At 51.5% G+C, this 13,660-nt stretch overlaps 1 protein-coding gene across 2 annotated transcripts in view; it reads right to left on the reverse strand.

Moving 5' to 3' along the window:
* The window catches only part of TTLL4 (tubulin tyrosine ligase like 4), a 100,876-nt gene extending 87,533 nt beyond the window's left edge, over positions 1 to 13,343 (reverse strand). For both annotated transcript variants that reach the window (XM_075317092.1, XM_075317091.1), the window contains exons 1-4: positions 13,235 to 13,343; positions 1,856 to 3,224; positions 572 to 660; positions 405 to 453 (exon numbers count right to left, since the gene is read on the reverse strand). In XM_075317092.1, coding sequence (XP_075173207.1) covers positions 405 to 453; positions 572 to 660; positions 1,856 to 3,153 — 1,436 coding nt within the window. In that variant the 5' untranslated portion in view covers positions 3,154 to 3,224; positions 13,235 to 13,343. The remainder of the gene's footprint in view (positions 1 to 404; positions 454 to 571; positions 661 to 1,855; positions 3,225 to 13,234) is intronic.
* Between the last annotated feature and the right edge of the window lie 317 nt (positions 13,344 to 13,660).

Genomic DNA, 13,660 nt, shown 5'->3' on the forward strand with positions numbered 1-13,660 from the left:
TCATCAATTCAAGAAAAACCCTTTAAGGCTATGTGCGCACGTTGCGTACTGGTCCTGCAGAAATTTCTGCAGCGATTTAAACAGCACACGTGCGCTTCAAATCGCTGCAGAAACAGTCCGTAATGGAAAAAAAAAAAAAAGCAGATTCCATGCGCTCTGACTGCAGCCCCTCCCATAGACAGAGCGGGGGACGCAGGCAAAGCGCAGGAAAGAAGTGACATGTCACTTCTTAGAACGCACGCTTCGGGCAGCAGCCAAAACGCTGCGCTCTAAGACGCCACGTGCGCACGGCTCCTGCACAATCTGCATAGATTGTGCTGGGGACGCAGGATGCATGCAGTTACGCAACGTGCGCACATAGCCTTAGAGAGAAGAGAAAGCAATTAGGGTTACAATCCACATACCTGGAATCTTCTGCACATGATGTAGAAGGCGCTTCCACAATGCTGGGATCTGCAATAGAAGACAGAATACATAACAGTAAAGTATGAAAGATCGCCCAAAAAGTGTCCGTCCTGGAACGTTCACAGGGTCAGTTATGGGGCTGAAAGTGAAATCTGCAGACACAAACCTTCCTCGTCCTCCTCGCTGTCATCCAAGCCTTCAGGCAGCTCCTCCTCAGCATCATCATCATCAATATCGGTGTTTGGCACAGTAATACTACGATGGAGAAAACATTAGGGACAAGGCATGGCAATTCCACCACTCCAAAGCAAGTGCAGATGAAACCTTCTCGATAGGTCAAAGTGAACCATAGTACAACGTAAAATTACAAAAAATTAAAATTAATTTTTTTTTTTTTTTTTGGGGTAGGGGCCAAAATTAGTTTAGAGCTCCTAAAATTATCTGTAGGTGCCTAGTCTGCAGATTAAATATAGGGGCATGGTCTAATGTCCAAATTACATTATGGGGTCCATTTTTTTAGTAAATGAAATTAGTTTAGGGGTCTGGCCTTCACTCTTAACAAATAGCTCTTTATGTGAACTCTAAGGCTATGTGCCCACGGGACAATGTACCAGCGAATATTTCTGCATGTTACCAGCAGCTGCTCCCCGGAATACGCTGCTATCCATTCCTGTGGGTTGCGAGCATTTTTGTTGCGGTAAGCCTGCAGGATAAGTGCGGAAATATCTGCGGAATTCCCGCCCTGTATCTCCATAGTGGAGGAGCAGGAATTCCGCAGATATTTCCGCATGAATAATTGACATGCAGTTACGTGCGGCGGTGGGACATCCTCCGGAGCATATTCCGCACCCGCTCATACCGAACCATTGATCCAGCACTCCCCAAATGCCATAGGATAACATGGGGAGTCTCTGTACTTGATAGAACCTGCGGATTTATCTAGAAAATCCAGATAAATCTGCAGGTTTTCTGCGACAAAATCCGTGGGCACAGAGTCCCGTGGGCACAGAGTCCCGTGGGCACAGAGTCCCGTGGGCACAGAGTCCCGTGGGCACAGAGTCCCGTGGGCACAGAGTCCCGTGGGCACAGAGTCCCGTGGGCACAGAGTCCCGTGGGCACAGAGTCCCGTGGGCACAGAGTCCCGTGGGCACAGAGTCCCGTGGGCACAGAGTCCCGTGGGCACAGAGTCCCGTGGGCACAGAGTCCCGTGGGCACAGAGTCCCGTGGGCACAGAGTCCCGTGGGCACAGAGTCCCGTGGGCACAGAGCCTTAGGGTTCAGCTTGGCCCTTCCCCTGACCCTAGGCCCAGTTAGGCAGACCTAAGCCAAGTACTACAGAATCTTGGGAACCCCGGCCACACCCAGAGAGCTCCACATTTTTACATGGCATCTCAGTGCCACCCTGATGAAATATGCCCAAGACTTTGAGCCTGTGAAGAAACATGACTTACTCTTTGTTACTTCCTAAAGCTTCACAAGGTCTATTGAGATGCATGGTTGAGATCTGAGAGGCCATCACAGTTATGTTTCCTCGATGAGACGGCTCGCCGGTCGCTGGGGGTGATGGTTCACATTTCAAGGCTGGAAGATGAGCAGCGCTACCAATACGGCACGAGTCACCCCCCATGGCATCAAGGCCGGCACTGCTTTGCTGGGTGCAGATATTGGCATGGTAACCCTTGGAAATACTGATGTCACCGTTAAGGCATGGACCCTCTGCTGCCAGGGTGCTAGGTGCACAGTGACCCGGATGGTAGGAGGACTGTGCTGTCGCACTGCTGACACTCATATCGTCATTTTGGCAGACCGTTTTATTAGAGATTTCAAGTTGTGCTTCACGGCCACCGAGCAGATGACCTCCCGTCAATCGCCGCACAGCCTCTGTAAGCTGGACTCCTCTATTGGGAGAGCGGCCAACTTTAGTATTTTCAAGTATATGCCAGGTTGTTCCCTCAACTTTGGCCAAATCCTCCATGATGTTGGATGAAGTTGCTTTGCCGGGCACAGTCCCTGAGCGGATGCCAGTGTGATTCAGTGAAGGAACCGTCCCATCAGGTTGGCCGAAGTCTGGTTTCTCACCGGAAGCCCATGAAGCAGACTTTGCTCCAACCTGAGTGGAGCTTGGCACCTTCTTCTTGTCCACGTGTGGATGTAAAGGCACTTTAGCACTGTTTGGCCGCAGGAAAGCATTGGCAACTAATGGCGGCCGGGGAGGATCGGAAGTCAGCTTGGCGGCCACACTGGAAGGTCTTCGAATGCCAACATCAGGGAGCTCACCAGCCGCGCATGGCAAGAAAAACTGATCTACCATTAGTGACGTCATGGCACTTTCAGTTTTGGCAGACTTCAGGAAAGGCCTGATGGGTGGATACCTGTAGCGGATGGAGATATTTCTATGACTTTCTGACTTTGGATTTGATTTTTCAGAAGTTCTACGGAAAACTAACGTTCTCTCGAGGCTGTCATGTAATGAACGGTGCCCAGAAGAGGGAGGAGACGGTGCTAAAGCTGGAGTGGTCCTGCCGGGCTCCGAGAACAGACAGGAAGGTCGCGGGAACATGTAATGAGCAGATCGGCGATCATCAGCCAAACGGGCATGGTCCCTCTTCTGGTTCCAGAGGGGCGACCGCTTTGAGGCAGGGACGTCACATTTGGGGTCTTTACATCGGTCTGGATGAGAAGTAGTCGGCTTATGATGACCTTCACCTTGAGGCTCAGCAATATACACCAGTGCGTCGACTGAGGCCATGAATGGCCATTTCCCAGGTGTCAGTCCAGTGTGATAGACGCACTTAGTGCTTCATTGTTCTGCGCTTTCATCTGCAAAAGTCAAACAGAGAGAAGGGTAAAGCTACAACACCGTACGCTTACCATTCCTAGCTCATAAAGTAATGGCATACTGCTAAGATATCGATGGCTGGGAGACGAAAGGTTTAGCGCTGCAGCCCATTCACAGATTGTACCTGCCCTGGGCACACCTGAACCCCTGCTTTCCAGTACGTGTTTTATCTCGTCCCAGTGCTGGATTTACAGCTACAATGCTGCGGCTTTATAGTAATTGCTTACTTCACCCAAGAGCTGTATTCACAGCTACACGGCTCAGCACTGCTGTATAATATTCTCCATGCTGCAGCTTTATAGTAATTGCTTACTTCACCCAAGAGCCGTATTCACAGCTACACTGCTCAGCACTGCTGTATAATATTCTCCATGCTGCAGCTTTATAGTAATTGCTTACTTCACCCAAGAGCCGTATTCACAGCTACACTGCTCAGCACTGCTGTATAATATTCTCCATGCTACAGCTTTATAGTAATTGCTTACTTCACCCAAGAGCCGTATTCACAGCTACACTGCTCAGCACTGCTGTATAATATTCTCCATGCTGCAGCTTTATAGTAATTGCTTACTTCACCCAAGAGCCGTATTCACAGCTACACTGCTCAGCACTGCTGTATAATATTCTCCATGCTACGGCTTTATAGTAATTGCTTACTTTACACAAGAGCTGTTTTCATAGCTACACGGCTCAGCACTGCTGTATAACATCCTCCATGCTGCGGCTTTATAATAATTGGTTACTTCACATAAGAGCTGTATTCTCAGTTACACTGCTCAGCACTGCTGTATAACATCCTCCATGCTACGGCTTTATAGTAATTGTTTACTTCACCCAAGAGCTGTATTCACAGCTACACTGCTCAGCACTGCTGTATAATATCCTCCATGCTGCGGCTTTATAATAATTGCTTACTTCACATAAGAGCTGTATTCTCAGTTACACTGCTCAGCACTGCTGTACAACATCCATGCTGTTGCTTCTGAACATGTGCTACATAGAGGCAGGAGAGCAGGAATCCCTCATGTTTGTGTGTGCTGTGTATGGGAGACATCACAGCAGCCAGTCTAAACCCACCAGCTCAGAGACAAGTGGTAATGATTGACAGAGACAAATGTTAATTTATGGCAACTGCCTATGGGTGTAAGACCCTCCTATAGACACAGATACATGTGCTCAGATGCCCACCAGCTGCCGCTGTGATGTCGGGCTTGGTCATTATAGTACATCTGATATGTAGTGAAGTAGCGAGGAAACCAGAGCGGAGGACAATTAGCGTAACAATTGGTGAGACTTACACAAAGCCGAAGCTCAGTGTAACACTAATTAAGTCTCCCCTGCGCTCCTGACATATTAATGAGGGTGGATTTCTACATGGCAGATTAAACGCCTGATATATGTTAACTCGGGGGTCAAACGCTGCACTAACACAAATCACCTTCATTCCGAAAATAGTAGAAAGTGGGGAAATGAGACACTTAATATGTGCAGCTGTATAAAGTGCAAGGTTTACAAAGGTATTCAGAAAAAAAAAAATGATCCCCAGGATGAGAAATGGCTGCAAAACTGCTGCTATATAACTGAAAAGCGTGAATATACCGCTATCAGTAATGGGTCTTGTGCGGATCATTAGATGATGGGGGAGACAAGCTCACAGTATTTGGAACCATTTAAGCCATATCAATAGAATCTACTGGAAATGTTGGATCACGCATTATTAGTAGTTATTACAGATAAGCAATAAGGGTCTTCCTTAAGGTACCGTCACACATAACGAGATCGCTAGCGAGATCGCAGCTGAGTCACCGTTTGGTGACGCAGTAGCGATCCCGTTAGGCTACTTTCACACATCCGGATTTTTGCTCTGCGGCACAATACGGCGTTATGCAGAAAAACCGCAACCGGCTTTTGTAACGCCGGTTGCGGGGTTTTTTGCATAGACTTACATTAGTGCCGTATTGTGCCGCAGGGGCTTGCGTTCGGTCCGGTTTTTGCCGCATGCGGCAGATTTAGCCGATGCCGCGGCCGGATCGAACGTTCCCTGCAACGTTTTTTGCTCCGGCAAAAAACACCGCATCGCGCCGCATCCGGCCGCTGCGGCGCATTTTTCAATGCATACCTATGGAGGCCGGATGCGGCGCGATGCGGAAAAAACCGCATCCGCTCGCCGCATGCGGTTTTTTCCACTGCGCATGCTCAGTAGCATGCCGCAACCGGAAAAAAACGGACAGGCCGCATGTAAAAACCTATGCAAAGGATGCGGTGTTTTCGCCGCATCCATTGCATAGTTTTCACAGCCGGATTGAATGTAGCGGTAGTGACCACCACTTCCATAGACAGCAAAAGGTGCAGAGTTCACACATGCTAAAGACCCCTATTGTCATGACTGGTTGGCGGTCCCATCAACAGAACTCAGTGATCAGACATTTATGTTGTGAATGGCCATTATAAGTTTGGAATATAAAGCCCTTTAAAGTAATTTAATGTGTCGTCCACTTGAGGCAGGGGAACGCCGCCTCCTCCTAATAGGATTTTTTTTTTAGCAAAGAAATGGGAGGTGAAGGGAATAAATGAATCAGCAGACGCTGCACTAAATGCTGCTCAGCCTCTGACTCAGCAGATCGCGCTCACATCCAGCTGACGCGATCTCACGGCAATTCCAGCACCTTAACCCCCAGAACCCGGATCACCCGCAGCAGAACATAGGTTTATAAAGGATGGAGGAGGGTGGGCGGGGGTACCCAACAAATTAGTGGTGGATTCCGATCATTTTAGGTTCCTGCACTGTACTCCGAGTTATAAGAGCCCTCCCTGCCCCCGCACACATCCGGCAGCCGAGATACAGACGCAGGAATCTGTGCGATGTGTCACCAGGAAAGCGAAAATGAGAATGAAAAGAGAGAGTACTGGTCATTAAAGGCACAGTACCATGAAAATCACACACACGAGGGAGGAGCAAAAGTGCACCCCAATTTGGGATGTATTCCATCTGTTTAGATTTTGGCGGTTGGTGACTGTTCACATTAAGTCATCAGGCCTTGTCCACAGGCTATTTACTTCATGCAGCATTTGCTTGGACCTGTCCCGCCCACAGCCATGACTCAGTCATGGGTACGGGATTGAAATAGACCAGGTGAGTGCTGCTGAGAGCAGTTCTACTATTCATATGTGAGGCCGTATGGCACATTTTATAAAAATATTTTAGTGTAGGACTGCCCCAAATGAGATTTGCCGTGACGTGGCGAGGCAGCTCAAGAAATTGCAATTTTTTGCCAAAAATCTCAAAATTTTTATAATAAGTACAGTTTGGAATGTTTAGTGCTGAAGTGCACATTTAGTGCTGGCTTTTTGTTTTTTCTTCATTAAAGGCACAGTACCATGAAAATCACACACACGAGGGAGGAGCAAAACTGGGCAATGATTTGGAAATGGGGGAATCAATACAAAGCAGGACTGAGGAAATCCTGTGTCTGCTCATGCACAACGTCTTATGTAGTTTTCTATCTAGGACATTTAGGTGACGCACAAGTAAAACCTACCAAAGTCCTATCGCCTCCTGCAAAGTTACCTTGGTTGTAAAGTCTGAGCCCAAAGCCCCAATCACAACCATGTGTAATGTTATTTGTAAGCAAAAAAAAATTAACAAAAGTCAATGAAAGATTGGATATAAAAAACGCAGTTCAAAATTGAAGGCCTAAGGCCCCTTTCACACACATCAGTTTTTTGCCATCAGTCACAATTGTTGGCTTGACGGATCCATTGTAGATTGTGGAAAAACTGATGCGATGGATCCGTTTTTCGACGGATCCAACAAAAAAAAAACTGCTCCATCGCATCAGTTTTTTTCATCTTTTTCTTCCGTTTTTCAAAGGATTCGTTTTTTAAAAACGCCCAATGGGAGGCTCCCAAACATTATTGGTTACTGAAAACCTATATATACAGTGTTTATACACCCCATCTTTGACAGGTTGTAGAGTAGTGATGTGTCGGTCGTGAACGATCCGACACAAAGATCCAGCTCCCTGCAGTGACTGACAGGAGCCGGTTCACCAGTGAGAGCCACTAAAATCTCTAAACGGCTATTTTCGCCGCCAAAACCCCACCCACCCGTGGCTAAACTCCGCCTAATCAACAATCTAATTGGTCGCTTGTAAGTGGGCGGGGTTTAGCCGTGGTTGGGCGGGGTTTTGTCAGCTTTACTATAATCTTAAATATGTGTTCACCTGGGGGTGAACACATATTTAATAAGGAGCAGAGAATGATCTGAAAGATCCAGCCCCTTTTGGTGAGCGGAGCCATGGTAACCGGATCACCAAAAAGAGCCGGACTGCCCATCACTATTGTAGAGCAAGTGGCAAAAAATGGAAGGTGTGATTGCGAACATTGTTAAGATCTATGTGGATTTTACTTTTAAAGGGAACCGGTCATCAGAAATTTAGCTTGAAACCTAAAAGTTTCCCCCTCTGCGGCTCCTGGGCTGCTTTCTAGCAGGTTCCTGTACTTTTTGTGGCCCCTTTTAAACCAAATTAAATACTTTATAAACTTGTACCTTTTGCTATGTAAATTTTGTAAATCGGCCATGGGGGCGGGCTCTCTGGTCAGGTGACCGTTGCTGTTCCTCCAGCACATTGACGCCGTCCCCCCACGCTCCATTCCATCCATCAGGACGCCGCCCACTGCGCCCGAGGTGCCGCCCACACCAGGATCGCTGGTGACGTGTGTCACAAGCACGAGATTATGGGCGGCGCTGTGATTGCATCGCAAGTGCCCGCCCATAATCTCGTGGACGCGCTTTCCCCCACTGCCTCCAGCGTTCTGCGCAAGCGCTCGCCGGCCAAATGACCTGACGTCACCTCCTTCCCATCTTACCCTGCAGCAGGGCAAGATGGGAAAGAGGTGACGTCGGGTCATCTGGCCAGCAAGCGCTTGCGCAGAACACTGGAGGAAGAGGGGAAAGTGCGGTCACGAGGTTTTGGGCGGCACTTGCTGATGACACTCACAGCGCCGCCCATAACCTCGTCCCTGCGCCAAACGTCACCAGCGGTCACATGTGCACACAGTGCACAGTCCCGCTACAGTCGCACAGCGCATCCGTGGGACCACGGGCGGCGTCCTGAGATATGAAATTCAGGGTTGGGGGGCGGCGTCAATGTGCTGGAGGAACAGCAACGGTCAGCAGAGAGCCCGCCCCCATGGACGATTTACAAAATTTACATAGCAAAAGGTATAAGTTTATAAAAGTATTTAATTTGGTTTAAAAGGGGCCCCAAAAAGTACAGGAACCTGCTAGAATGCAGCCCAGGAGCTGCAGAGGGGGGAAACTTTTAGGTTTAAAGCAAAATTTCTGATGACAGGTTCCCTTTAAGGCGAATCGTTTGGAAACGATCGTTCTTGAAAAGGAGCAAGAAAGACCTCACATCATGCGTCTGCGCCGGTGTCGTTTTTGGATCCAGCCAATCACAGCACTGAGAATAACATGTGGGGTGTATTCTACGTTATATATGGAGTTGAGAGGAAACCCCGAGAAGTTTTTTAACCATGTTCGGATGAAAGCGGAAAACTGATATTTTGTTACGCTGGCTGGCTTGCTGGGACATTGATAAGTGAAACCCTACCTGGCAGGTTTATACACCTTTCCTAATTGGGGACTGGCTAATTTGATACCAAATAAATTGGAGCATGCTCAGTAAAAAAAAAAAAAAAAAAAAAAAAAAAAAAGCCACGGAATCAGTTGCCGGATTCTGTCATTAAGGATTACGACGGATCCTGCACCCATAGGCTTCCATTCTACCGAACGGCGACGGATCTGTCGAATGACGGATGAAACGTGAGGCCATCCATCGCTAATACAAGTCGATGAGAAAAAAAACTGATCCATTGGCATCAGTCGACGGATCCAGGTTTTTTGTTTTTGTTTTTTTTTTCAAAATTCGACGGATTGTGACTGATGGCAAAACACTGATGTGTGAAAGGGGCCGAAGGGTACATGCATATGGTGCAGCCAAATATTTTAAGGTCACAGAGACCAAAAGGAATGGCACCCACTTTCATCAGTCACCTGACCGCAGCCAAAAAAAAGGGCAATAGAGTGGTGAAAAATGACTGATCCTGAGTTACCTCTTGTATTATACTCCAGAGCTGTACTCACTATTCTGCTGGTGCAGTCACTGTGTACATATATTACATTAGTGATCCTGAGTTACCTCCTGTATTATACTCCAGAGCTGTACTCACTATTCTGCTGGTGCAGTCACTGTGTACATACATTACTGATCCTGAGTTACATCCAGTTTTATACTCCCGAGCTGCAGCTGAAGTTGGATCACTACATATTACACGTTATTACACGTTCTTTGACTCCATTCATAACCCATTTACTGGAAGCAGTGATGACTGGACGGAGTTGTTGGGCCGCCCCGGTGATAATCTTGCGTTTCTCTGGCAGCGGTCGTGTTCCTGACTACGATCTGATAACCGGCTTGGTGTCCTGTATTTGCGCTGGGTATCAGGTGGGCAGAACAAGCCTAGACATGTGCCACCGTGTAACGTGACCCGGCCAAACACAGCGAACCTGAATAAGGCGACACAGTTCTATCACCGCAACGGTCTATTTACAGGGTCTCCAGTTACCTCCCTAAACGTCACAAACGCCCCATACACAGCTAGAAACTGGGGAACAGAAGAGCAGCTGTGTACGGAGTACAGGACACCGCTCACAGGATACGTTCTGCGGAATAATGATTGTTTACTCTGAGGCTCAGGTTTCCTGAAAATGACGATGACGCGTGGCTGAGACATTACACACCGTTCATGTTCCAGATTTACGCCCTGAAATGCTCCGAAGTAAAGAATGACAGCCAAAGCGTGCCACATGTACAGGTGCACCCCCACACCTCCAGCCTAGGCGATGGGTAAAACTGGGGTGTTCAGAATAGAGGGCAAAGCACAGCCCTACTGACAGCTGCCTGCAATATGGCACAGGACTGGATATATGCAACCGCCATACTCTAGACAGGCCTCCCTCTGAACTCCCCCCTACACCCGATCACAGGGCAAGTGAGTGCCCGGAATTGGAAGAGGAGAATGAGGGTCCTTTAAAGGGGGCAGACACACTGCCGATCACAGATCAACCACAAAGTCGACCAGCGCTTGTTGAAAGGGGTTACGCATCAAATCAAAGAAAAAAAAAAATACTCTTCTGGCTCAGATAGCACATGACCGCTGCAGACAATTTGTGGCTGCTGATCGTCTGCAGTGGTCATGTGATACCCCCAGTCCTGAGCGAAAGAAAGATTAGCAGGGAACACAGGCAGCAGTATGGAGTAAAGGAGGGGGTTCAGCAAAGGGTGTGCAGATGTAAAATAGTGATAGAGATAGATAGATATATATATATATATATATATATATATAGTGTGTCTGTATATACCGTCCGTCGATTTTAACATTTTTATCCTAACAACAGGGGTAGACAATCCCTTTAAAAACCATTTTGACCTAGCAATGATCAGGAGGGGGAAGTCATAGGCCACTTGGTCTACCACGTCCTTTATTGTCTGTTTACAGGGTAGGTGAGGGGGAAAAGATGATCAACAAATGAGCATCTGCCGGTTAATCCCTCGGTGCGAGCGATGATCGGGGGACAAGCGTCCCCCCAGTGTGTACTCATCTTGTGATCATCTGACCGTAATGCCTTAAGCTGCTTTCACACATCCGTTTTTTCCTGTGTGGCACAATCAGGCTCTTTGCAGAAAAAACGCAACCGGACGGGCCGCATGTCAAAAACTTATGCAAAGGATGCGGTTTTGTCGCCGCATCCGTTGCGTAGGTTTTAGAGCCGGATTGGCCAGCTCTGCTAAAACCGGAGGTGTGAAAGCAGCCTAAAGCCGAATTATTATTATTTATAAAAAAAAAAAGAAAAGTTAAACTTTTCAAGTTTTGGGTGCTCAGGTTCCCCTTGATTGCTAAAGCAAAGGAGCACAAAGCTCAGCGGAGAGCTGAAGACCGGCACAAAGAAAGTCTGGGATCCTTGGCGCTTTCCTTCCAGTGTTTATCAGTGGGGGTCTCAGCAGCCGGACCCCACCAGCGATGACGACTTCAGACCCGTCTACAGTTCTGACAGAGCAGAATCCCAGCTATTGTAAGGCCACCCCCGCCCCCCACATGCTGGGAGTAGTAGTTCTTCTACAAAGTGGGAGGGAGAGAAGTGTGGAAGACTCGAGTAAAATAAAATATACCAGTAACTGATCACTGGGACCCCCCCAACATATGAAGAGGGGTCCTGTGCACACACATAGGACGGACGGGGACAGCGGGGTCTGGCCATACAGAAGGACATGGAGCGAACAGGGGGCAAAGCTCAGTTTCTGTAACCCACGGTTCTCCTCACCCGAGAAGGGCAGCACCCCCCCTCTCCTCACCCGAGAAGGGCAGCACCCACCCCCCTCCCCTCACCCGAGAAGGGCAGCACCCACCCCCCTCCCCTCACCCGAGAAGGGCAGCACCCCCCCCCCCCCTCACCCGAGAAGGGCAGCACCCCCCCTCTCCTCACCCGAGAAGGGCAGCACCCCCCTCCCCTCACCCGAGAAGGGCAGCACCCCCCCTCCCCCTCACCCGAGAAGGGCAGCACCCCCACCCTCCTCACCCGAGAAGGGCAGCACCCCCCCTCACCCGAGAAGGGCAGCACCCCCCCTCACCCGAGAAGGGCAGCACCCCCCCCCCCCGAGAAGGGGCAGCACCCCCCCCCTCACCCGAGAAGGGCAGCACCCCCCCCCCCCTCACCCGAGAAGGGCAGCACCCCCCCCCCCTCACCCGAGAAGGGCAGCACCCCCCCCCCCCTCACCCGAGAAGGGCAGCACCCCCCCCCCCCTCACCCGAGAAGGGCAGCACCCCCCCCCCCCTCACCCGAGAAGGGCAGCACCCCCCCCCCCCTCACCCGAGAAGGGCAGCACCCCCCCCCCTCACCCGAGAAGGGCAGCACCCCCCCCCCTCACCCGAGAAGGGCAGCAACCCCCCCCCCCTCACCCGAGAAGGGCAGCACCCCCCCCCCCTCACCCGAGAAGGGCAGCACCCCCCCCCCCTCACCCGAGAAGGGCAGCACCCCCCCCCCCTCACCCGAGAAGGGCAGCACCCCCCCCCCCTCCTCACCCGAGAAGGGCAGCACCCCCCCCCCTCCTCACCCGAGAAGGGCAGCACCCCCCTCCCCTCACCCGAGAAGGGCAGCACCCCCCTCCCCTCACCCGAGAAGGGCAGCACCCCCACCCTCCTCACCCGAGAAGGGCAGCACCCCCACCCTCCTCACCCGAGAAGGGCAGCACCCCCCCTCACCCGAGAAGGGCAGCACCCCCCCCCCCCCTCACCCGAGAAGGGCAGCACCCCCCCTCACCCGAGAAGGGCAGCACCCCCCCCCCCCCCTCACCCGAGAAGGGCAGCACCCCCCCCCCCCTCATCCGAGAAGGGCAGCACCCCCCCCTCTCCTCACCCGAGAAGGGCAGCACCCCCCCTCACCCGAGAAGGGCAGCACCCCCCCCCCCCCTCACCCGAGAAGGGCAGCACCCCCCCCCCTCACCCGAGAAGGGCAGCACCCCCCCCCTCCTCACCCGAGAAGGGCAGCACCCCCCTCCCCTCACCCGAGAAGGGCAGCACCACCCCCCCCTCACCCGAGAAGGGCAGCACACCCCCCCCTCACCCGAGAAGGGCAGCACACCCCCCCCTCACCCGAGAAGGGCAGCACCCCCCCCCCTCCTCACCCGAGAAGGGCAGCACCCCCCCCCCCCTCATCCGAGAAGGGCAGCACCCCCCCCTCTCCTCACCCGAGAAGGGCAGCACCCCCCCCACTGTCCTCCTCGCCCGAGGAGAGACCCCCCCCCCCTCACCGTCCTGCCGCCATAATCACCCAGGGGAGGCTCTGCAATCCTCCTCACCTGGTAATGGGAGGCCCCCGCCATTATTACCCAGGGAGCTCTCTCCACACACAGCACCGGACACCACTCACCTGCTCCGCGCCGCCCGGGCCCACAATGGCCGCGCCGCTCCCGGGCTCAGCGGCCTCTCCTCTCCTAGCAACCGCGACACTGACTGTGCTGAGGCGCCGCCGCCAGTGCGCGTGACGTCACGGGAAGGGGCGGTGCTACCCGGAGACAGGGCGGAGCCTCAAGAGAGCAGCGCGGGAAAAAGGAGAAATGGTAGAAGAGAGACGGAGGGGAAGAGAGACGGAGAGGAAGAGCTAGAGGGGAAGAGCTAGAGGGGAAGAGACGGAGGGGAAGAGACAGAGGAAAAGAGACGGAGGAAAAGAGACGGAGGAAAAGAGACGGAGAGGAAGAGAGAGTGATGGGAAGAGACGGAGAGGAAGAGACGGAGGGGAAGAGACGGAGAGGAAGAGACGGAGGAAGAGAGAGTGATGGGAAGAGACGGAGGAAGA

Source organism: Anomaloglossus baeobatrachus, chromosome 7, assembly GCF_048569485.1.
Source record: "Anomaloglossus baeobatrachus isolate aAnoBae1 chromosome 7, aAnoBae1.hap1, whole genome shotgun sequence".
In the NCBI taxonomy this organism is placed as follows: Eukaryota; Metazoa; Chordata; class Amphibia; order Anura; family Aromobatidae; genus Anomaloglossus; species Anomaloglossus baeobatrachus.